The 21501-nt window shown below is 53.3% G+C and overlaps 4 protein-coding genes across 10 annotated transcripts; 2 read left to right on the plus strand and 2 right to left on the minus strand.

Moving 5' to 3' along the window:
* On the plus strand, nt 1-3299 carry GALT (galactose-1-phosphate uridylyltransferase). 2 transcript variants are annotated; one of them, XM_042913739.1, is made up of 11 exons: nt 1-102; nt 407-576; nt 807-882; nt 969-1017; nt 1138-1267; nt 1421-1477; nt 1632-1754; nt 2033-2165; nt 2269-2352; nt 2671-2825; nt 3121-3299. In XM_042913739.1, the coding sequence occupies exons 1-11, from the start codon at nt 21-23 to the stop codon at nt 3199-3201; spliced, it is 1140 nt and encodes a 379-aa protein (XP_042769673.1). In that variant the 5' UTR covers nt 1-20; the 3' UTR covers nt 3202-3299. The 2 variants fall into 2 exon arrangements, with proteins under 2 accessions (XP_042769673.1, XP_042769674.1); XM_042913740.1 differs by lacking the exon at nt 1-102 and adding an exon at nt 107-184.
* Nucleotides 3300-4882: 1583 nt separating this feature from the next.
* IL11RA (interleukin 11 receptor subunit alpha) lies at nt 4883-21068 on the plus strand. 4 transcript variants are annotated; one of them, XM_042913243.1, is made up of 14 exons: nt 4883-4962; nt 7951-8050; nt 8364-8424; nt 9150-9319; nt 9456-9570; nt 9951-9983; nt 10068-10234; nt 10910-11073; nt 11869-12010; nt 12277-12396; nt 12509-12605; nt 12860-12942; nt 16563-16635; nt 20707-21068. In XM_042913243.1, exons 2-14 carry the CDS (start codon nt 7951-7953, stop codon nt 20855-20857), a joined length of 1476 nt encoding a protein of 491 aa, XP_042769177.1. In that variant the 5' UTR covers nt 4883-4962; the 3' UTR covers nt 20858-21068. The 4 variants fall into 4 exon arrangements, with proteins under 4 accessions (XP_042769177.1, XP_042769178.1, XP_042769179.1 ...); XM_042913244.1 differs by lacking the exon at nt 16563-16635 and having other exon boundaries at nt 20707-20828; XM_042913245.1 differs by lacking the exons at nt 16563-16635; nt 20707-21068 and adding an exon at nt 13444-13891.
* Nucleotides 13963-15700, minus strand: CCL27 (C-C motif chemokine ligand 27). Of its 2 annotated transcripts, none has more exons than XM_042913248.1 (4): nt 15525-15700; nt 14616-14885; nt 14340-14472; nt 13963-14129 (listed from the first exon to the last, which is right to left on the minus strand). In XM_042913248.1, exons 2-4 carry the CDS (start codon nt 14683-14685, stop codon nt 13985-13987), a joined length of 348 nt encoding a protein of 115 aa, XP_042769182.1. In that variant the 5' UTR covers nt 14686-14885; nt 15525-15700; the 3' UTR covers nt 13963-13984. The 2 variants fall into 2 exon arrangements, with proteins under 2 accessions (XP_042769182.1, XP_042769181.1); XM_042913247.1 differs by having other exon boundaries at nt 14616-15383.
* On the minus strand, nt 17541-18609 carry LOC122205126. 2 transcript variants are annotated; one of them, XM_042913249.1, is made up of 4 exons: nt 18481-18609; nt 18115-18182; nt 17824-17883; nt 17541-17703 (listed from the first exon to the last, which is right to left on the minus strand). In XM_042913249.1, the coding sequence occupies exons 2-4, from the start codon at nt 18159-18161 to the stop codon at nt 17547-17549; spliced, it is 264 nt and encodes an 87-aa protein (XP_042769183.1). In that variant the 5' UTR covers nt 18162-18182; nt 18481-18609; the 3' UTR covers nt 17541-17546. The 2 variants fall into 2 exon arrangements, with proteins under 2 accessions (XP_042769183.1, XP_042769184.1); XM_042913250.1 differs by lacking the exon at nt 18481-18609 and adding an exon at nt 18260-18474.
* Nucleotides 21069-21501: the final 433 nt, after the last annotated feature.

Raw genomic sequence — 21501 nt, forward strand, 5'->3', positions numbered from 1 at the left:
CCACACCCGCAAGTGGTCTGATGTCGCGCAGCGGATCAGTTCCTGAGCAGCGCCAGCAGGCGTCGGAGGCGGACGCCACGGCCACAGCCTTCCGGGCGAGCGGTAACCGCAGGGCTTCTGGGACTCGCTGGGACGCGGAACCGAGCCCTCCCTTTCCTTAGGAAGTTATCGTCCCTACCCCCAGGTCCGCGCGCCCACCCAGGCAGGCCTGCGAGACGAAGGGACACGCCTGAGTTGGGGCCGGAGGTTAATTGGAGCTGGAAAAGCTCAAGCCCCGGCCTTTCGCTCCTTCCTGAACGGGACAGGGCCAAGAGGGTGCTTCCGAACTTGGGCCTGCTAGTGAGTGAGACCTAGGACAGAGGTGGTCTGAGAGTTTGGCTGACTGATCGTGCCTCTCTGTCCCCAGAACATCAGCATATCCGCTATAACCCACTACAAGATGAGTGGGTGCTGGTGTCAGCTCACCGCATGAAGCGGCCCTGGCAGGGGCAAGTAGAGCCCCCGCTCTTGAAGACAGTTCCCCGCCACGACCCCCACAACCCTCTGTGTCCCGGGGCCACACGGGCCAATGGAGAGGTAAGACTTTAGAACCTACATGTGCAGCTGGGCCAGGAGTAGTAGCTTCCCCTTAGAGCTGCCCCTCACCCACAAGGAAGTGGACCTCCTTCTGGGTCATGTCGCACCAAGTCTTTCTGATCCCACAGCAGGCCTTCCACACTCCCTTGTAACCTGTCCAGCCCCTGAAGCCTGCCAGATGACAGGTGGGTATGAAGCAGCAAATGCTTCTAGCCCATTCTTGTCAGTAGGTGAATCCCTACTATGATGGCACCTTCCTGTTTGACAACGACTTCCCAGCTCTGCAGCCTGATGCCCCCAGTCCAGGTAACCTGGCTCTAGATGCTGTTGGAAAGAGAGGCTGGACCTCTTGGGGGACTTCTGCTGCAGAGAGTGATACCCCTCTTTCTCAGGACCCAGTGATCATCCCCTTTTCCAAGCAGAGGCTGCTCGAGGAGTTTGGTAACTATGGATTTCTTCACTTACCTTCAACCCAGGGCTTGGACTGAGCACGGGAGTTGGACCCTGCCCCTAGCACAGCCAAGCCCTATATCTGTCATCTCTCCCTCCATCACCACCTAGTAAGGTCATGTGCTTCCACCCCTGGTCGGATGTAACACTGCCACTCATGTCAGTCCCTGAGATCCGCACTGTCGTCGATGCCTGGGCCTCAGTGACAGAGGAGCTGGGTGCCCAGTACCCTTGGGTGCAGGTCTGTGAGGTCGCACCTTTCCCCGAATGGGCAGAGAGGGGGTGGTGCAGCTTTGGTTCTGGGAAGTGGTATTCCTGTTTTCACAGGGTGTGGTCTGGAGGGGCTGATTTGGTGTCTCTTTGGCTACTAAAGCTCCCTATCCCTACTTGATAGATCTTTGAAAACAAAGGGGCCATGATGGGCTGTTCCAACCCCCACCCCCACTGTCAGGTAAGTGAGTCAGGGGCTCCAGCGGATTTCTGGGGTGAGTCCAAGACAGTCCTGTGGGGAAGGGAACTAGAGGGACAGAGTAAGTATGCTTGTAATGTGGAGGCTTGGGGGTGAAGGATCTATCTGCCTATTCTCTCCTCCTGCCCCTTGATAGGTGTGGGCCAGTAGTTTCCTGCCAGATATTGCCCAGCGTGAGGAGCGATCTCAGCGGGCCTATCAAAGTCAGCATGGAGAGCCCCTGCTTATGGAGTATGGCCACCAGGAGCTGCTCAGAAGGGTAGGAGAAAGCCAGACCCTGTTTCCCCAAGGAGCCCCTAACCTCACCCCAAAAGAGAAAGGTGTGTGAAGGACGATAGAAGGAAAATAGCAGAGAGACTTGATGGGAAGCCATAGCAGTAATCTAAAGGAAAGATGATGGTGGGTTAGATTAGAATGGTAGTGGTGGAGGTGGTAAGAAGCCATTAGATTCTGGGTATATTTTTTCTTCTCCTGCCTATCTGCTGACAACCCCCACCCCTCCACCTTGATGACTTCATCTCCAATTGGTCTGGCCAGGAACGTCTGGTCTTAACCAGTGAGCACTGGTTAGTATTGGTCCCCTTTTGGGCAGTGTGGCCCTTCCAGACACTGCTGCTGCCCCGTAGGCATGTGCGGCGTCTGCCTGAGCTGACCCCTGCTGAGCGTGATGGTGAGTGTCCCAACTGGGACCCTGGGGCCAGGCACTGGGTACAGATGGCTCTGATAGGGCCAGCATCTGCGCCTCAGGCTGAGAGTCAGACTCTTGATTCCAGATCTAGCCTCCATCATGAAGAAGCTCTTAACCAAGTATGACAACCTATTTGAGACATCCTTTCCCTACTCCATGGGCTGGCACGGTAAGGCTTTTTGAGCCCCACCCATGTCTAGCCCCAACACCATTTCTGAGGTCCTGAGACCTAGCTCAGTGGACTGCAACCCCCAGCGGGCTTTGAAATACTTGCTGAGGGAAGTGTCCAGAGCAGGGATGCTGGGACTGAAGGTGGAACTGCAAACTTGGTGCAACTATGTCTCCCAGTGTTTTCCAATGTCTGGCCTACTCACTGGCAGGGAATGCTGGGAGATGTAGTTTTCAGGTACCTAGCCTGGTTTGGGTGTCGGGGCTAGTCTATAGAACTAAAAAATGGCCCTCCCCAATTATCTCTTTTTCCTGTCAGGTGCTCCCACAGGATCAGAGGCTGGAGCCAATTGGGACCATTGGCAGTTGCATGCTCATTACTACCCTCCACTCCTGCGCTCTGCCACCATCCGGAAATTCATGGTTGGCTATGAAATGCTTGCCCAGGCACAGAGGGACCTCACCCCTGAGCAGGTCAGGTTTCAGAGCACCCTGGTTCCTTGTGTTCCCTTTTCTCTCCCATTTCCCCAAAGGAGCCCAGTGATCATGACCCTGAGAACCTGTATAACATAGGCATTCCTGAGGACTCAGGAGCTGCTCAGCTCTAGCCTCTGGCTATTCTGGCAGTCCTTATCCTCAGCCTTCTGGTCCTACAAGCCTTCCCTCCGCTGTCTTCTAGGCACTCATTACCACTGTTCTACTCATACCACTTCATACCACCATTCTGGGCAGCCCTTATCCTCCCTCATTTGCCCCTGTTCCCTTTCAGGCTGCAGAGAGACTAAGGATGCTTCCTGAGGTTCATTACTGCCTGGGGCAGAAGGACAGGGAGACAGCAACCATCGCCTGACCACGCTGACCACAGGGCCTTCTGCTTGAGGGAACCAGGGCCTAGGGTTTGGGAAGATGTGGGATCAATAAAACTAAACTGTGTTTCTCAAACTTTAATCACATAGTCTAATGCCAGAGGATTATGAACTATAACCCTTGGGGATCTGGGTTAAAGGCACAGTGCCAGCCACAACTTTCCTTTGTCTACAGATGTGCAAAAACTTAGAGTACAAATATTCCACCCCAAATCTCTGAACAAAATTAATACTTAATGTTATGTCTGGCCTATAGATTCTTTTACTCCTGGAGTAAACAAAGGCATCACAGTTTAAGAAACTTTTAAAATCTTGTGTTCTTGTCTGTGGCTAAGGGTTTGGGAAAGCCAAAGCACCCTTTATTGCCACCCCTAGGGTGTCAGCTCATCAAGCCTGGGCCTGAGGGTTTGGTGGGGAGCTGGTGAGCAAGATCCTGGTACCGGTGGTCAGTGGCCAGACACTGGGCTGCTGGCCAGAACCTTAGCTTTGTGAGAGACTGCAGGTTGGCTCTGCTCCAGCCCACAGGGGCTGAAGGGGCGGGTAGGGAGTGTACATGGCTTTGTGTCCTTCTCTAGACTCTCACGTGCAGTATATATGTGCAGACTCTGCACACTTGTGTTCCCCATGTGCCCCAGTCATTGCAGGGGAAGAAAGGAAAAAAAACAGCTCTGGCAGGGAAGGGGCTATCAGAGTTAGGAGCCGTAGCACCTAGAAGGAGGGGGTGGTTTTTGGAGGGACCCTGGGTTCTACTCCCTCTCCTCTGGATGGTTTCCTTGGCAAGAATGTATGACTGTAACAGTAACGGGGCATGCAACCCAGGAGACCTGATGCCACCTAGTATCCTCCAAACTTTTAGGTGAGGATAGGGCTTGTGAGCAATGCAAGGATGGCCAGAGGCTTTTTATCTTCATCTTCTCTCAAGGGACCTGAGTTTGGCAGGGGCTATCATGCCAAGACTAGACAGTGATGACTTGGCCCAGGAGAACCTTGGCTGCCTGCCTTCCAGTCCAGGGTTTTTTCTTGAGACCCTGAACAGGTAGGGTCTGGGACTTGGAGTCTCTGGAAGGAGCTCAGAAAGACATGGTACACATCTTCCTTGAGGTCCCAGTGACTGGGGAGTGGATGTGAACCCTGGGTGATTGGCTGGTTTCTGAAGGCATACACCTACACAAACACCGGACCCCACACTCGATTTGGCTGTATTTTGGAATCATTTGGGAAATTTAAACACTGATGCCAAGGCCAGTTTCCAGAGATTCGGATTTAATTGGTTTGGAGTGTGGCTTGGCAATTTTAAAACCACAGTGTTCGGCAAAGTTTCAGAACCATCGCACCACACAAGTCCTTATCTGGAGTCAGGGGTACCACAGCTCCTCCAGTCACCTGCCCAATGGCTCCTGAGCCACTGAACTTGAGGCTTTGTTTTTGGACTGATGGAAGGAAGAGGGGCCTGAAAACTTCCAGTCCTGCGGTCCCAGGACCCGACTCTAGGCAAGGACCTAGGAATCTAACTCCAGACTCCGTCTCTCAGTCCCGGACGGGACAGGAAGTGTCCGGCAGAGGTGGGGTGGCGGTGATTGGCAGATGGAGGCTCCAATGGGCCCAGACCCTCCCCCTTTTCACCCTTGTCCTTCCATTGGTGCCTGGGTGGAGCCGCCCCCACTGCGGGGGCCCCGGGGCGAGAGGGAGTAGAGGCCGGGGCAGAGGGCGAGGGCGGAGGGCGCTGGCGGCGGAGGCCGCAGAAGGTGAGGCCTGGTGGGGCCGGCGGGAGTATTGGAGGAAGCCTTGCCAGGAGAGGGCGGGGCAGGGTAGTGTACGATCTGAAGGGCCTGGAGTGATTGACCGACTGTCAGTGTGTGTGTGTGTGTGTGTGTGTGTGTGTGTGTGTGTGTGTGTGTCTGTGTGTCTGTGTGTGTCTGTGTGTCTGTGTGTCTCGATGTCAGTATGTGGACCTGTAACTGAGTGTCACTTGGTGCAACTGGCAGTTAATATGACTGCGTGTGTCAGTGTGCGTGTGGTTGAGTCTGCATGTGGCTGTGCAAGTGTGGGATTATGTGTTCTGTCAATGTGCAGTTTTCGGGTTGTGTGTTTGTGTGAGAGGGCCTGTGACCACATGGGGAATGTATTTTGGGAAGGTCTCTGTGGGATTTAAGACTGTCTGCCAGTGTGAGAGTCGGGGGCTGGGTTTGTGTGTACCATTGTGTGACTTCAGCAGTAGCAGAGCAAGAGTGAGATTTGTACTATGTGTGTGTCCTGTGTCCTGTGTTAGACTAGAAGTGGAGCTGTGTTGTACTTGGGGACCAACTTCAATAGTCAGTGGGACTGACCTTTCTATTTTAATGTCCAGAAAAGACAGACTCACCCCAACACACTTGGCTTCCCTTCCTTTCTGTGCTCTAGAGTCCCTGTCATTGGTCTACTGCTCCTTATTTTCTGTTTCCCTCAGTTTCCTTATATGTCTTTTTCTCTCCCTACTACTGTTCTCCTAGAGCTGTCATTTTCTGTGTCTCCTCACAGTTTTGTCTCCCCTGGTATCTCTGTGTATCTGCTTTTTAATTCTGCTTCTCATGTCCTGTGCATCTCTGTGCCCCTATGCCTGACTTCCCTGTTCACCTTTGTCTTTTTGGCTACGTGGGGGCCTGGGGCAGTGATGAGATGTGGGATTTGCCATACTAAGAGCTCCCTAGAAGAGGGGACTCAAACCATGATGAAGATTTGCTTTTAGGGAGTGCTGTGACCCTATTGCAGGGGCAGAGTGCTAAGTATCTGTGTATCTACGTGAGGGTATGAGTCTGAGTGACAATGAGTGTATCCATGTGACTGTGAGTGGCTGTATCTGAGAGTGTGTGTCTGAGGGTAAGTGTGGGTCTTATGTATCTGGCACCAAGGGACCAAAGGCATTTCCTGGTGCTGGGGCCCAAAGAGTGGAGGGGGAGGTGAGAAATGGCTGGAACGTCCTGGGGCGGAGGAACTGGACTCTGGATTTTCTTTATATCCCCCAACCTGGGGCCTCCTTTCCCCTCAAAAAACACCTAACTATGCCCTAAGGAAATATTTACTGGGGAGCGAAAAGAGTGGGGCATGAATCTCTGATTTTTCATTTGGTTATGTCCACATGTGTTCAAGGGAGTGTCTTTTAATTGATTGTGTCTGTTAAGTCCACACATGAATGTGGCTGGGTGAAAACATAGGGAATCTCTCCCTGACAGGGATATAAGCAGCCCTCCTTTCCCTCTTGCTGGCCCTGGCTGTGCCTGTGGCTTCATTTCCAGACTGGGGGGAGGCCTCTTCCCTTCCCAGGGCCTCGGGTGGGAGGGGGGTGAAAGGAGAGGAGGGAGGAGGAGAGAGGGAGGTGGGGGCCTAGCTCAGGGCGGCTGAGCTCTAGGGCCCAGAGGGGCGGGGGGAGGGAAAGGGAAGGAGGGGATGATTCTGGGGTCCCAGAACTGAGTGGAGCTGAGACGGGTGCTGTAGCTGGTGGGAGGAAGTCCTGGAGGCCATGGACACTCAACCACTGGGATCACCGAGGTAGGGCAGGGCTGCGTAGGGTAAATGTTCTCTGGGTGGGGGGTGGGGGAGTGGGTAGGGGTGAGCCACTAGACACATTCAGACAGACACATGGAGGCCCTTACTCTGCTCTACTTGAGAGGGATCTGTGCTCTTCCTCTCCTGGAGCCCTTGCCTGCCTGGGCCCTCTCTGCTTCTGCTTCTTCTCCTGTCCCCATGGCCACTTCCCCACTGCTTTTCTCATCCTGCCCTTCTCCCATCCAGAATCCCTCTCTCCTAGCACCCCCACCTCCATACACACATGGTTGCTTACTCCCTCTGCACTTCTACTTCCCTGCTGCCCAAGCCCATCCCTTGCCTCACTGAGCCCCTACCACCTCCCAGTCCTGATTTCTGAGCATCTCCTGGTTCTGTAGCCTCCACTCCAGGCCCCTTTCCCTGCAGACTCCTAGCTCCTCTCAGCCTCCTCTCCCCTCCCCGACACCCTGTCTCCATCTCCTGGCTCTTCGCCCGCCCCCAGCCTCTGGCAGCAGCCAAGGCATCTGGATCTGCTTAACTCTGCAGTCTCAGCCTGCACCCTCGCCCCATCCAGCCTCACAGGCTCGAGACCAACAAGATTCCAGAGTCAGGCCCAGATGAGTGGTCCAAGGAGCCAGGCCCAGGAGAGAAGAGGCCTGGCAGCCAGAGCAGGGCTAGGCCTCATGGTAGGAGTACAGAGTGGACTCAGACCTACCATGACAGCCCTCCACCCAAGGGTGATGAAGGCTGTCTCAGGTCAGTCAGAGGCAAAGACTAGTCCTGGGCCAGGTGGGGGTAGACACTGGAATTCCCAACAGCTGGGTTGGAGGAGTTAATGGGAGTGACTGCGCTGGTGCCAGCACTTGGTGCCAGGGGTGGGTGCCAAGAGTGGTGCGTGTGTGGGGGGACTGCTGGCACAGTCTGTCGCCTCCGGCTTTTGTTCTGGGCCCTAGGCCCAGCACTGAGATGGAGGGTGTGAGGGTGTGTGTGTGTGTGTGTGTGTGTGTGTGTGTGTGCGTGCATGCACACGCAGCACTGGGTATATGGTGGAAAGGAGACTTAGATCAGATCCCCTAATATTTTCTGATATCCTTACCCAATTTGGTACCTTAGTTTTCTTCCTAGAACATCACAGTTTAGAAGAGGAAGAGGCAGGCTTTAGCCTCCAATCTGGGAATGGGGGATTGCTGACCCTACCTCTCTCCCCATAGATGAGCAGCAGCTGCTCAGGGCTGAGCAGGGTCCTGGTGGCCGTGGCTATAGCCCTGGTGTCCACCTCCTCCCCCTGCCCCCAGGCCTGGGGCCCCCCAGGTGAGAAGAATCCTGCTATATGACTCTAACTCCGACTTGTGACTTGCCACCCTCACTGTGGGCCCTTTCCATGCTTAGTCTATGACTCCCCAACCCCTGACATGAAACCTGGCAACATTTCCTTTCTACCCTGTCTTCTGACATCTGTCTCCAGATTATAACATGATGCTTTGACCCAATGACCCCCCCCCCCCAACACACACACACAGGGCTTAAAAGTCTGCCCCTTACCCCATTGTGCTCACTGAGTGGGGGCTGGGATGGGAGATAGGGAAAGGAAGAAAGAGCCTCTCCTCAGATGTGCCCTCCACAGGGGTCCAGTATGGGCAGCCTGGCAGGTCCATGACACTGTGTTGCCCTGGAGTGACTTCTGGGTAAGTGCCCCATCTGCCTATTGGGCTGATACTCATGACCCTTTCTTACTCTGTCCAGTCCTCATGTCCCTCCCATCCTTGCCCCCTGTGTCTATAATTCTCACCTCTCTAGCTATCCTAATCCTCAAACCATCCTTATTCAACAGAAAATTTCAACCAACATGTATTGAGCACCTGCCAAGTCCCTGGTCTATTTTAGGCTCTCGGATCCAGCAGAGCACAAGCCTGGCAAGAAGCCCGCCCTTGCAGAGGTTACATTCTAGTAGGGCAGATGGACAATAAGCAAATAAGCATGGTACTTGCCAGGTACTAGTACCTGCAGGGCAGAAAATCAAAAGAAAGTGATGTGGAAGAGATAACTGATAACTGATTGGTTACTTTTTATTGGTAATCAGGGAAGGCTTCTCTGAGGAGGTAATATTGAAGCTAATTTCTGAAGGTCAGGAAAGAGGCAGAGGGAACAGCTAGTGCAAATGCCCTGAGGTGTGAATGAGCTCAATACTCTTGAGCAGAAAGAACACAAGTGTGACTGGATTGTGGTGGGTGAAGGGGAGAGAGAGAGGAGCTGAAGAAGGAAAGGAAGGCAAGGGCTAGATCACCAGGGGCTTTGTAAGCCAGCAAAAGGACTCTGGTTTTTATTGCAAGCACAGTGAGAAGCCGATGGAGAGCTGTGGCATGGCTTACACTTTAAATCTTCCCTCTATCATACGTCATCTCACCCCCAGGGCCCCGGTGTCCTGGTTTCGGGATGGGGAGACAAGGCTGCTCCAAGGACCTGACTCTGGGCTAGGGCATGAACTGGTCTTGGCCCGGGCAGACAGCACTGATGAAGGCACCTACATCTGCCGGACCCTGGATGGTGCACTTAAGGGCATTGTGACCCTACAGCTGGGCTGTGAGTTGGGGAGAGAGTATTGGGTGGCAGTGATGAGATAAGGGGCTCTTGGAGGGAGTCCAGGACCTGAGTAAGCCCTTTGGGATGGGGAGGACCTGGGGACTTCTCAGATTCTGGTTGTACCCTCTGCCTCTAGACCCCCCAGCCCGCCCTGTTGTCTCCTGCCAAGCAGCTGACTATGAGAACTTCTCCTGCACTTGGAGCCCCAGTCAGGTCAGCGGTTTACCCACCCGCTACCTCACCTCCTACAGGTGTGTGCATGATTGGGTGTGTGTGCCTATACATTTTTTTTTAATGTTCATTTTGAGAGAGAGAGAGAGAGAGAGAGAGAGAGAGAGCATGCACACAAGTGGGAAAGGGGCAGAGGGGGAGAGAGAGAGAGAGAGAATCTCACTGTCAGTGTGGAGCCAGACATGGGTCTTGATCTCATGACTGTGACATCATGACTTGTGCTGAAATCAAGAGTCAGATGCTTAAATGACTGAGCCACAAGCGCCCCTGTGCCTATACATTTGGGCGTGTAGGCACAACGTGGGTATGGGGGGCAGTGAGGGAGATCTTGAGGAAGGCCTTAGAGAGAGGGAGGATCCTCTTTTCCTTCCTGAACTCAGATGGCACCCTTCCCTGCCAGGAAGAAGACAGTACCAGGAGCTGATGGCCAGAGGTAGGACATAACGGAGAGGTTGGGGGCTCCAGCTAGGTCCTGCAGTGAACCTTTCCAAGCTCAAGATCACATCCTCCCTCCTAGGATGAGTCCATCCACAGGGCCCTGGCCATGCCCACAGGATCCCCCAGGGGCTTCCCGCTGTGTAGTCCATGGGGCAGAATTCTGGAGCCAGTACCGAATCAATGTGACTGAGGTGAACCCCCTAGGGGCCAGTACACGCCTGCTGGATGTGAGCTTGCAGAGCATCTGTGAGTACTCATTCCTACTGCTTCCTCAGATCCCCACCTCAGAGACCCCAAATGGACTCCAGAGTACAGATAGTCCAACACAGAACCTCCCACTGTCAGAGTACCCAAATACTTCCTTCCTGACATAGACCCCATTTTAACATACAGATAGCCCCCATGGAGACTAAAAAGCCAAAGAGATCAGAGCCCAGCAGGCAGAGTTACTTCAGTCTCTAGAGGCTGCTGCCACTATCCCTTCCTGGCTTCCTAGCCCCAGAGTTGCCTCTTTGCTTCTAGCCCTGTGTTGAAGGCCGCCATGTCTCATGTCCTCCCTGCCTGGTGTAAGCCCTTGCTAGTCTCTCTTTCCTATTGATCTGTATGTGGGAGGGGGGAACTAAAGCTCTAGCTGAAATTTAGGCTAATTAATTTTCTTCCTTGAATAGAAAGCAGAATCACTCTTTAATTCACTAAACAAACACTTCAAAAACCTGTCCCTAGATCTCAGCTCATTTTATAATAGGGATGACAGACAAGTCCTGAGCCCAATGGATGGTCAAGCTTAAGATTTCCCCATACCCCTTGGAAGTGCCTCCCTCAGGTACCTTTAGGCATGCACCCACCTTCCCTTCGGAGGTAGTGGGGAGAAGGGACGGGTACCTGCTGCCTGTCCTGACTTTGTGTCTCCACCCCCCTCAGTGCGCCCTGACCCACCTCAGGGGCTTCGAGTAGAGTCGGTACCTGGCTACCCCCGCCGCCTGCGTGCCAGCTGGACATACCCGGCCTCCTGGCCCCGCCAGCCCCACTTTCTGCTCAAGTTCCGACTGCAGTACCGTCCAGCGCAGCATCCAGCCTGGTCCACGGTGAGACCTGGAGTATGTCCCAATCTGGGGCTATAGGTTCTGCCTCTGGTTTCATGTTCCTGGTTATTCTTCATTACTTTCTGGCACACTAGCAGGTCACTGAAGTCCTGTAACCTCCCCCCGTACAGTGCTGTCCATGGGCCAGCCTTTGTGCTGGGTGCTTGGGTTGGAGCAGGGCCTTACAGGCCTAGCCTCTGCCCTGGGGGGCTGTAACTCTAACATAAACCCATCCGTGGGAAGACAGGAGTGGCTTTTTACAAATAACTTTTCTAGGAAAAGGAGTGCCTTTCACCCAGAGGCACAACCTCATACAAACATTCATACACCCAGATGAAGATAATAGTGAATTCCCACCTCTGGAGATGTTAAAGATTGGCTAGCATCAAGTCAGGGGAGCAGCTGCCTCAGATAATAACCAATATTTATGGAGCACTGTCTGCTCGCCAGGCGCCATACTACACATTTTACATGCATTATCTTGTTCAGGTATATTCACCTCTACTTTACAAATGAAGAAACCGAGGCACAGAGCAGCCCAAGTGATATAGCAAAGATTTGAACCCTGGCAGTCTGATGACACAGCCTGTCTACATAACCACTATGTACTTTTGTCTTTCAAACACTAGGTGTAGACCTGACACCACCAGCCACCCCACATGAGGCCAGATGTCTCCAGCAGTCTGACAGGGACAGGACTGGGAGGAAGGGGTGCTGTTTGCTAACTGAGTCTGGAAGGCAGGTAGTCTTGGCACTTACAACCTGGATAATGGGCCAAGGAACCATCTTCATTCCCAGGTGGAGCCAGCTGGATTGGAGGAAGTGATTACGGATGCTGTGGCTGGGCTGCCCCATGCTGTACGAGTCAGTGCCCGGGACTTTCTGGATGCTGGCACCTGGAGTGCCTGGAGCCCCGAGGCCTGGGGGACTCCAAGCATTGGTGAGAGACTGAGCCCCTGAGCCCAGGGCATGGGCGGAGGGCCGGCCCCACAGTCTCTGTCAGCTGGACGGGTTTTCGGGTCTTTGGTCTTCTTCGCTTCAGCTTGGGTTGCCTGCGGCCCCGCCCTCGCTTAAGCTCTGCCCCTCAGCTTCCACCTCTGTTAGGTCCCCAGAAGCTGGCTGTCCCCTTTCAGCTTCCACCTCCTGGGTACCCTTCCCCGCTCCTCCTCGTGTGGGCAATTCTTCTCAGGTCTCCCCTCCCTTCAGGGCCCCTGCCAAAGGAGATACCAGCTGGGGGCCAGCCACACAAGCAGCTGGAGGAGGAGCCTCAGGCAGACTGCCCTGCTTCCCCCAGGCCCTCCCTCTTGCCAGATCCACGGCCACTTGGTGAGCTTGGGCAGGTGAATCAAGGTTGTAGAGGACAGGAAAGCCCCAGAGAGAAAGGATTTGGTTAGGCAGCCTCACTCTCACAGTGGCATGTGACCCTCCCCTCCCCCAGACCACAGAGACCCCCTGGAGCAGGTAGCAGTGCTGGCATCTTTGGGAATATTCTCTTTCCTGGGACTGGCGGCTGGGGCCCTGGCACTGGGGCTCTGGTAAGTAACTGCCATTGGCTCTCAAATTCTGATCCCACACAGATGCTCTAATACCCACAGACCAAACCTATTCCCACCCTTCATGATTTCCCACTGAAAAATTTATGATTCTGGAATGATTCCCCTACTCCCTCCAACCCCCAACTTCATTATTTTCACTGATTTTTCTCCTGACCCTTTACTAATACACTGTTTTGGAGGAGACAGAGATGCCCCACCATTGTCAGGGAGACAGCTGCCTTTTTATGCTCTAGGCTGAGACTGAGACCAGATGGTAAGGATGGACCCCAAAAGCCTGGGTTCTTGGCTCCAGTGATGCCAGTGGACAAACTTCCAGGTAAGTAGGACCTCTAGGAGGTTTGGACCTGGAGATGTGTGCCCTCATTTTGAGTGTCTGGATTAAGAGCCAGATGCTCTAGTCATTGTAAGAGTGTTGGAAATCAGAGTTGGGTCACCTCATTCTTCTGAGCTCAGGAATGGAACTTTCATTCTTGAGTCCTTGGGCTCAGAATGGAGTCTCTTCCTTCTCTTACACAGTATTGGGGATCCTAGATGGGCCCCTTATTTTCAGGGTGTTAAGCTCAGAGTTGGACATCTATCCTGATTCTTGGGGTATCTTGGATCAGAGCTGGGTCCTCTCCCTTATTCTTAATGTACCTGGGCCTAGAGCTAGTTATACTCCCTCATTTTTAGGGTATTGGGGTTCAATCAGAGCTGGGCACCCCTATTCATTCTTGAAGTGTTGGGCTCAGAGCTGGGTCCCTTCCTTCATTCTCAGGGTGTCTGGGCCAAGATCCAGTCCTATTATCTCCCTTGATTTGCCTCCTGCTTCTTCTAGGAGCCCCAAACCTGTAGATGACCCAGGAGGGCTTCAGCTGATTCCACCTATAACTCTGTCTTGCTGGTGTGGATGGACAGACAGATAAAACCCAGGCAGGATAGATCCCCATGGAGGCAGGGGGGCGGGGAGTGGCCTCAGCTGGAAGTTCTGTTTGGAGCCCATTTCTATGAGACTCTGTGTTCCCAACCTGCCAGCTGGAAGTGTCCAGACGTCTGATTTCATCTCAGAGTTGGAGGTCTACCAGAGTAATGTGTGTAGATGAGTATGTTTGTGTCCATGTGTGCCCATGTGTATGTGAGGTAGGGAATGTGTGTTCTCTAAATTTATGCATGTAGGTGCCTGGGGAGTATGTGTGGGTCCTTGGCTCTTGACCTTGCCCCTGGAGGGGTTTGTGAAGATGTGAATAAAGAGAATGAAGAGGTTCTTCTGTTTATTGACATGTTACCCAGCTTCAGAGTCAGGGCTCACAGGAGAACGCATAGAACTTGGAGACCACAGTCAGAGACTACTGTCCAATGATGCTTTATTGTTTTGGCTATTAGGGCCCCTGGTCCATTTTCTCTATCAGCTCCAAATTCAGGTTAGGCAGAATACCCTGGAATCTCCTCCCTTGGCGCTCAAACCACCGAGCCAGGCTGCGGTTCTGAGGATGGATGCAGACACTGCGTCGAGACAAGTGAAGCCTGGGAAAGGAAAGGTGCAAAGCCATAGTCATAGCTTGGAGATGAGGTTAGGGTCCAGGGGTTAGGGCAAAGGCTAAATGAAAACCTGAGTCAGCATCAGAATTAGCAACTGGGGCTGGGGCTGGGGCTGGGGTTGGGGTTGGGGTCAGCGTCAGGTTGGGACTGAGGTCAGAGTCAGGGGTCAATATGAGGGGCAGGGTCAGAGCTCACACGAAGGCCTGGAGGTGACAGTCCCCATCAGCTTCCTGCAGTTCCACCCGGATGACTTTCCTCAGTAGCTTGTTCGAGAGTGGCTGGCGGTAGAGCTGAGTACAGCAGGTAATGCTGGGTGACAGTAGCAGTGCTAGGGGACAATGGGGCCATGTGTTCAGAGGACTCCTGACCCCAAACCCTTCTATCAGACAGCTGGAGGATGGACTTCCTGGGTCCCTTTCCCTCCACCCCATTTACCCAAATCCCTGGCCTTCTAGACCCCCAAGCACTCACCTGCTCCAGGGTCTGGGGTCAGCAGCAGCAGTAGCAGAAGGAGGCTGCTTGTGGGTGAGGGCCCCTTCATGCTGCTCAGCTTGGATACTTCTCTCTTCTCCTCCTCCCCTACCTTTTATCTGGGTGCCTTTTACCTGGGGCACCAGGTGAGTCAGAGGCAGGTGAAGATGTATTGCTCATCCTGTGACATTCCTGAGCCCTAATTGCCACAGACCCCTTCCTCTTCTAGGGCTGCCATTTCCCATGGCTTCTAAGCCCTGGACAGAGAAGCTGGAGAGAGGGGTACTGCATGATGTGAAGGCTGATGACATAGTGGCCAAGTAAGGGCAGCTAAGGATCCACGGTGGCATCCAATGATGGACATTCATACTCATATACCCATAGTCACATTCATAGTCACACCTCACTCACTCAGTCAACCTCACATGCTCAGACAACCAAGGACAGAATCATATAGCCCCAGTTGGCCTCAAAGTCCCACTCCCACACAGTTGTGTCTTCACAATCATCCAGTCACACAATCATATGAACACACACAAATTCTGATAGGGGAATTTTGGGTGGGGTGGGAGCAGAGGGCAGGCCAGCACCAACTTGCCTTCATCTTCCCCTCTATATACTTCCTGTCCTAGCCTGCCTGTCTTATCAGGAGAAATTGATGAGAATGGGTCCCTAAAGCAAGTCCTTCTGGCTGAGGATGAGTCTTGGCTGGAACAGTTACATCCAGAGTGAGAAGCCAGGACAAGGCCCTTTTTGGTACTGGGGTACCTTGGGGATGATGAAGTAGGGGCTGCTTTTCCCAGGGAGATGAGACAGGGAGGAAGGATGGGGTGGAAAGATGAAAGAAGGTAAAGTTCTTTGGTGCCAGGTTGCTGATGTCAAACAGGGAAAAGACCCAAGAAATCTTACCTTCCTGTTTTTGCCTAGTCCTATCCCAGAAATGCCAGCCTCTTGCCAGGAGGGGTGCCTGGGGTTTCCAGAATCAGTCTCTGGTTTATGCAGACATCAGACTCAAGAGCTCAATGAGCTTTCTTTTGTTCTATTCAAATTCCAGCCAGGCCCTGCTCCCCAGCCATGTCCTGTAATACCACCCCTACCCCAACCCAGGCCCCAACCCTTACACTCTCTGCATCCCATCCTCTTGCTAAAGCCCCAACCTCTCATCTCCTCCCTGTCTCTTCTCTCCTATCCTATAACCAGCCCTAATTCCCTTTTTCCCCTCACCATCTAAAACAAAAGTTCTCCTCCTCTTCTTGTGCTTTCAAGGAAGCTGGGAACTGGCTATGGTTGGGGCAAGTTGCTAAGTTTAGTGCCCCTGGCACCTTGAAGAATTGCCCACTCCTGGTCTGGGGATTTCAACCCTCAAGTCTTGCTCTGTATTCGAAACATAAACTGAGCCATAACCCAGTAATCCAGACTTTATCTGGTTGTTGCAGGGGGGGTGCCTTGTGCAGCCTTCTGCTCTGTGGCCAGCTATCCTCTATGGGGCAGGCCTTCTCTTGGGATAGGGACCCAAACCTATCCTGGGCATCTTTCTGCTGCAGGGTTGCTGAAACAATCAGGAGGGACCATCAGTTCCAAGAGTAGGAACCAGTCCCCCTCCCATGCTGAACATTTCAAGTTTCTCCTCTCTTCTGTCCAGGGTGAGGCTTGAAGGTCTTTCCCTGGAGTTTGTCTTGTGAATACTCAGGAATTCTGATAGTGTCCTGGTGAGGTGTAGGCCCTGGGCTTGACAGGGTACTCCACTTTTGACAGGGTTCTTGATGTAGGCATTGTGAGGAAATGGCTCAAGAGTCTGGGTCTGTTCTTGAAGGTGGCCACAACCCAGAGGTCACTCATCTTGAACTGATAGTACCAGAGGCCTTAGGGTCTCTCTCCCACCCTCCAGTCCGGACATGTACCCCAGAGCTCAGGTGCAGCTCTTGAGGTGCCATTGTTTTATTACAGATCTCCATCAGCTGGCTGTCTGCCATATACTTTATGGTCTTTTCTGGACCAATCGGTCCGGACACCTGGGAAGGCAAGTAATGAGTTCTTTTGGGTATGTACCAATTTCTCCCCTTTGGCTTCTCCAAAGATAGGGCCAAGTGGTTTCCCCAGCCACAAGCTGCTGTGGCAGGGGAAGTCCCAGGCTAAAAGTTAGCTTTGCCCTCATCCATACACTGGGCTGTCTCTTTCACTTAATCTTCTGGTACCTTTTCTGATGCTGGAACCAGTCCCTAACAGAAGCAGGCCCACCAGGAGGCCCTCACCCTCAGCACTTTAGGACCTAGAGGGTCTCAGGTTAACTAGATGACAAGATAGAAAGGGGTGGCAGGAGCAGTGGCCTTTGAGTTCTAGGGACACAGCAAGAACTGTTAGGTAAGCTGATGCCAAGTATCTTTAAACCCGGGAAAAGACTGGAGGAGCCAAAAGTTGGGTTATTAACTGTAAGAAAGATCTCCAACCGTCCCAAGTAATTCCCCTGTGGCAGGTTGAGGGAGTCAGCCTCTAAGAATCTTCCCCTCCCCTCCCTGCCTACTTCCTACAACCCTGGGCTTAAAATATTTTAGATTCACTCTCAGGCAAAGAAGATGCTTCAGACACCTGGCAAAGTCCTTTCTAGGAGGGAAGTGGAACACATCTATGTGGGGATACGGGTGGGAGAAAAGACCAGGACAGGACTATTTAGTTCTCTGCATATAGGCTACTTACAGGGAGGGGTGGGGGGTAGGGGGTGGGGAGGTTAGGTGGCGGAGGGCAGTTAAAGACAGTAATGGGAGGCCTGATACTGATGAGGGATCCTTAGGAATAACGGGGGCCTGGATATGGAAGGGCACCCAATCAGGGAGGGAGGCCCTGTCAGTAACGAGAAGCAGGCGTGTAGAGGGGCTCCCAGACCGAATGGCGGCAGCGGCGGCAGAGTCAGGAGGGCAGCACGGTGACTTCGGTTTAAATCTTTAATGCACCGGCTGGCTGGGCAGTGGCGGCGGGGGTGCGGCGAGGGAGGCCGCGACCCGAGCGCTGGGGGGCAGGGCCCAGTCCGCTTGACAGACAGCTCATCAGGCCTCGCAGAGGCTCCAACTTCTGCTCCCGCGGATGCGCCGAGCTGCAGGGCAACCCGACACTGGCATAAGGCAAGGAGGGGACTCCCAGATTACCCCCATCCGTCCCCCGAGGCTGAGCCTCGTATGCCCCGGGCGGGTCCGCGGCGTCGCAGCCCCCTCACCTCCTGTCCCTCCGCCACATGCGCAGCCAGGGGAAAAAGTAGAAGCAACCCCAGTAGATCCTGCGGAGAGAAGGCAGAGCCGGCCGGGGGGGGGCGGGGCTGACCCCACAGACTCTGCGGTTTAGACGCCTCGCCCCTCTCTAGGAAGGCTCCGCCCCGCCCTTTAGAGGCGGTTCCCTTCGCAGCCCACGCCCCTTGAGGGGCCCCACGCCTCCCGCCCGCAGAGAACTCTCGCCCTCCCCCACCCCGGAGCGGCTAGGTTCCTCCTCCGCAGAACCCGCCTCCACTCACTCCTCCTCCGCCTCCAGCGCCACCTCGTATCTCCTCAATCCCGACATGTCCTGGGCTCCGAACGTCTCCTGGGGAGCAGCATGATTGGGTCAAGGATTCTCCAACCCCATGTCCCCCTCTCTGTCATTCCCAGGACCCGTCTGACCTGTTCTCAGGTAATCTGAGGCAGGTGCCCCCCGGAAGCCTCAATTGCCACATCGGGATAGGGTGGGGGATTGAAAAATTGGGAGGCACCAGACGTTAAGGAATTAGGAGGTCGGTCACCTCGGGGATCTGGGACATTTACGGGATCAGGGAGAAAGGCTTTGCGGTCATGGACCTGGGATATTCGGGCCCCTGGGTGAGGATTTCGGGGGTGGGGATCACCTGGAGGGGGGCTGAGGGGTCGGCGCAGCCTAAACTCCCGCCCTCCTTGGCTCCACCCCGGAAACAGACCGTTACCGTTACGTCATAGGGACTCCGTCGCGCACCAGGGGTGGGGCTTGCCTATTACCCGGAAGGAGCGAAGTCAGGGCATTCCTTCAACGGAGGCGGAGTCAAAGTGACACACTGGAGGTGGAGCCAGGGTCTATCTATCCTAAGGGGGCGGAGTCGGGCCTTATTACTAGGATGTGGAGCACAGGACCTTCTTTTACAGGGATAGAGTCAGATTTTGTAGCTCTCTCCCTGGAGACCAGGGAGCAAGAAAAAAGCTTTGGGACGCTATCCAGTACTGTTTCCCAATCCTCTCTCCTCTTTCTTTGGCTTCTGCCCTGCCACTTGTCTTTCTTGTCTGCCTTATTCCACTTGTATGACCCGGGTCTGAGGAGGAATAGGTCTCCAGAGAGGGCCCAGCCTAGATGGAGCAGGCTGCGGGAGTACTTGTGTGAGTGGCCTCGTTAATGGTCAGAAGGTTACAACCCTTCCTCTCTGAGCTGAAAGCTATATTCCTGTGATTTTTGTTCCTACTGTCATTCAATTCAGCAAATTTATCATGCTATGAATGGGTATACAGCAGTAGAGAATACAGATTATTACAGTACACAGCACACTGGTTGGAGGCAACAGAGGGTGCTGCAGTAGGGTCCAGAAAGAGCAATTAACCCATTATGAAACGTTGGACATAGCTGCCCCAGTTGGTCTGGGGATGGAGGAAGGGAGCCTTCTAGCTGGACTGTAAGGGAGAGAGTGACCAGAAATAAGTGAAGTGAAAGTTCCTTCAGGCTGAAGTGTGGAGAATGGAGACAACTACTCTCTCCCCTCATCCCACCTTCTTTCTCCCTGTCTCATACCTCTTTTCCTATGCTTGGGCCACAAGATGGCAGACAGATCCGTGGGCACTAGTTGGGCTTTATTGGAAACATTGCAGTCTGGGTGTGGAGGAGAAGCTGTGCTCCTGCCACACTCATCCCTGCTTACACTTAGACTCACATTGACACTGCAGGCCCTGTCCCGGCAGGGTCAGGTCTGGTGCAGAGTTGCCAGAAGGCTGGTCCTCTCTTCTGGTCCTTTGTTCCTCAGAGCCTCGATGATTCACAGGGCTCCCTCTGAGACTGTCATGGGTTAATGACTGTGGTACTTGTTCTAGGGGAAAGAGAGGCAGGGTCACGGGTGTCTTGGGCAGGGGCTCTGAGGGAGAAGGCAGGGCTAAGGGAGAGCTGGGTTTGCCTTTGCAGAGTTCTGCGATCTCCAGATGATGTGGTCCATTGAGGGCTGTTCTGGGGTGTACAGAGCTGGTGACCTCTCAGCACAGTGAACCTGGAATCAGAAGGAATGGAACAGCCCTGAAACCCAGCTTCCTGGCAGGCCCTGGTGTGTGGGGCAGAAACTGAGGACCATATCTGGGAACCTGTTTCAGGGGCTTCCTTGTGGGGAGGAGCTTGGCAAGGAGAAGGGGAGTAAGATGGTGAGTGGAGGCCCAGGTGATGGAGCAAGTGATTGGGAGTAGAGACTGGTTACTCTTCACCCCCCACCCACAAGACAACAGCACCTTGTAGCCATTGTTGAGGAGGAGGTAGCAGCAAAAAGGCACCAAAAATGTTCCTGGGAATTGGTGTTGGTTCACCAAGAGAGTCCTCAGAGTTGTTGGCATCATTCAGAGCTGGGTGGGTGGGTGGGTATAGGGGTTAGGGCTTGAGGGGCTTTAAGGTGGGAAGACCATAGTCCTGACTAGAATTCAGGATGCCTGTGTCCAGGGTCATAGCTTTAATGTTCCTCTCTTTCCCATCCATGTGCACTGTCCTTTTCTTCCTCTGGAAACCTAGGCTAAAGGAGATAGAGCCTCTAGAGAGAAGGGCAGCCAGAGTACTGACCCATGTAGGAATACTGGGGACACAGGCACATCTATATCACACAGGTGCACACATGGGACACAGGAACACCCACACTACACACGCCCATGTATAGATTGCACAGGAATATACACAATGCACAGGTAAACCCACAGTACACAAGGACACATAATCACAAGGACACACCCATTTGGCACATGTACACTGTCAGGTTCACAGACACACTTGGACCTGGGTGTTGACCTGAACTCACAGTCTCTTTCACAAATTCCCTGATCCCTCCTCTGCCCCTCATCTTACCATTTGCTTACTTACTTTCCAGGGGAGACCAAGAAATCAGTATGCTGAGAAGAGGAGAGGTGCTGTGCAGGGGCCATGGAAGATGGATAGAGATGGACAAATGGGTAGAATTTTTGGGAGCAGCAAATGTGTGGCTTGCAGGAATCCTTCTGCTTTGCGTGGAGCCTGTGTGAGACTGTGAGACTGGGTGGAAGAGAGTGAGTGGAAGAGTGAGAGTGAAGGTAAGGGAATCCACGGTGGTCCCGTGATGTGTGCGTGAGCCTGTGTGAGAATAGTTATCTCTGGTTTATGGCCTCCTGAAGCTTTCTTTTTTTACATCCAGAAATTTTTTTCCTTTCTGTTGTGTAATAAAGAATTTTGACTGCTCTTTGTTCCTGATTTCTGAAAGTTAGACTTTAAATCTTTGAATTTCCCAAGTAATAGGAGTGTCTTTGTTATTTATGAGTCCTGCTGATTGTCACACCTGAGTTTATGCTAAGAGATGAGATGACTTAGGATCATCTGGGGGCTGGTCACCAGGAAGACCAACCATGTCACTGGAGAGCTGGAGCTTTGAGCCTGTACAACCTCTGGGAAGGGGAGGTGCGCTGGAGATTGAGTTCAGCCAACAATGCAGTCATGCTTACGTAATGAAATCTCAGTAAAAATTCTGGACACCAGGGGTTCCTGGGTGACTCGGTTGGGCACCTGACTCTTGATTTTGGCTCAGGTCATGATCTTGCGGTTTGTGAGTTCAAGCCCTGTGTTGGGCTCTGTGTGAATGGCGCAGAGCCTGCTTGGGATTCTTTCTCTCCTGTCTCTCTGTCCCTCCCCTGCT

Source organism: Panthera leo, chromosome D4 (assembly GCF_018350215.1).
Source record: "Panthera leo isolate Ple1 chromosome D4, P.leo_Ple1_pat1.1, whole genome shotgun sequence".
Classification (NCBI taxonomy): Eukaryota; Metazoa; Chordata; class Mammalia; order Carnivora; family Felidae; genus Panthera; species Panthera leo.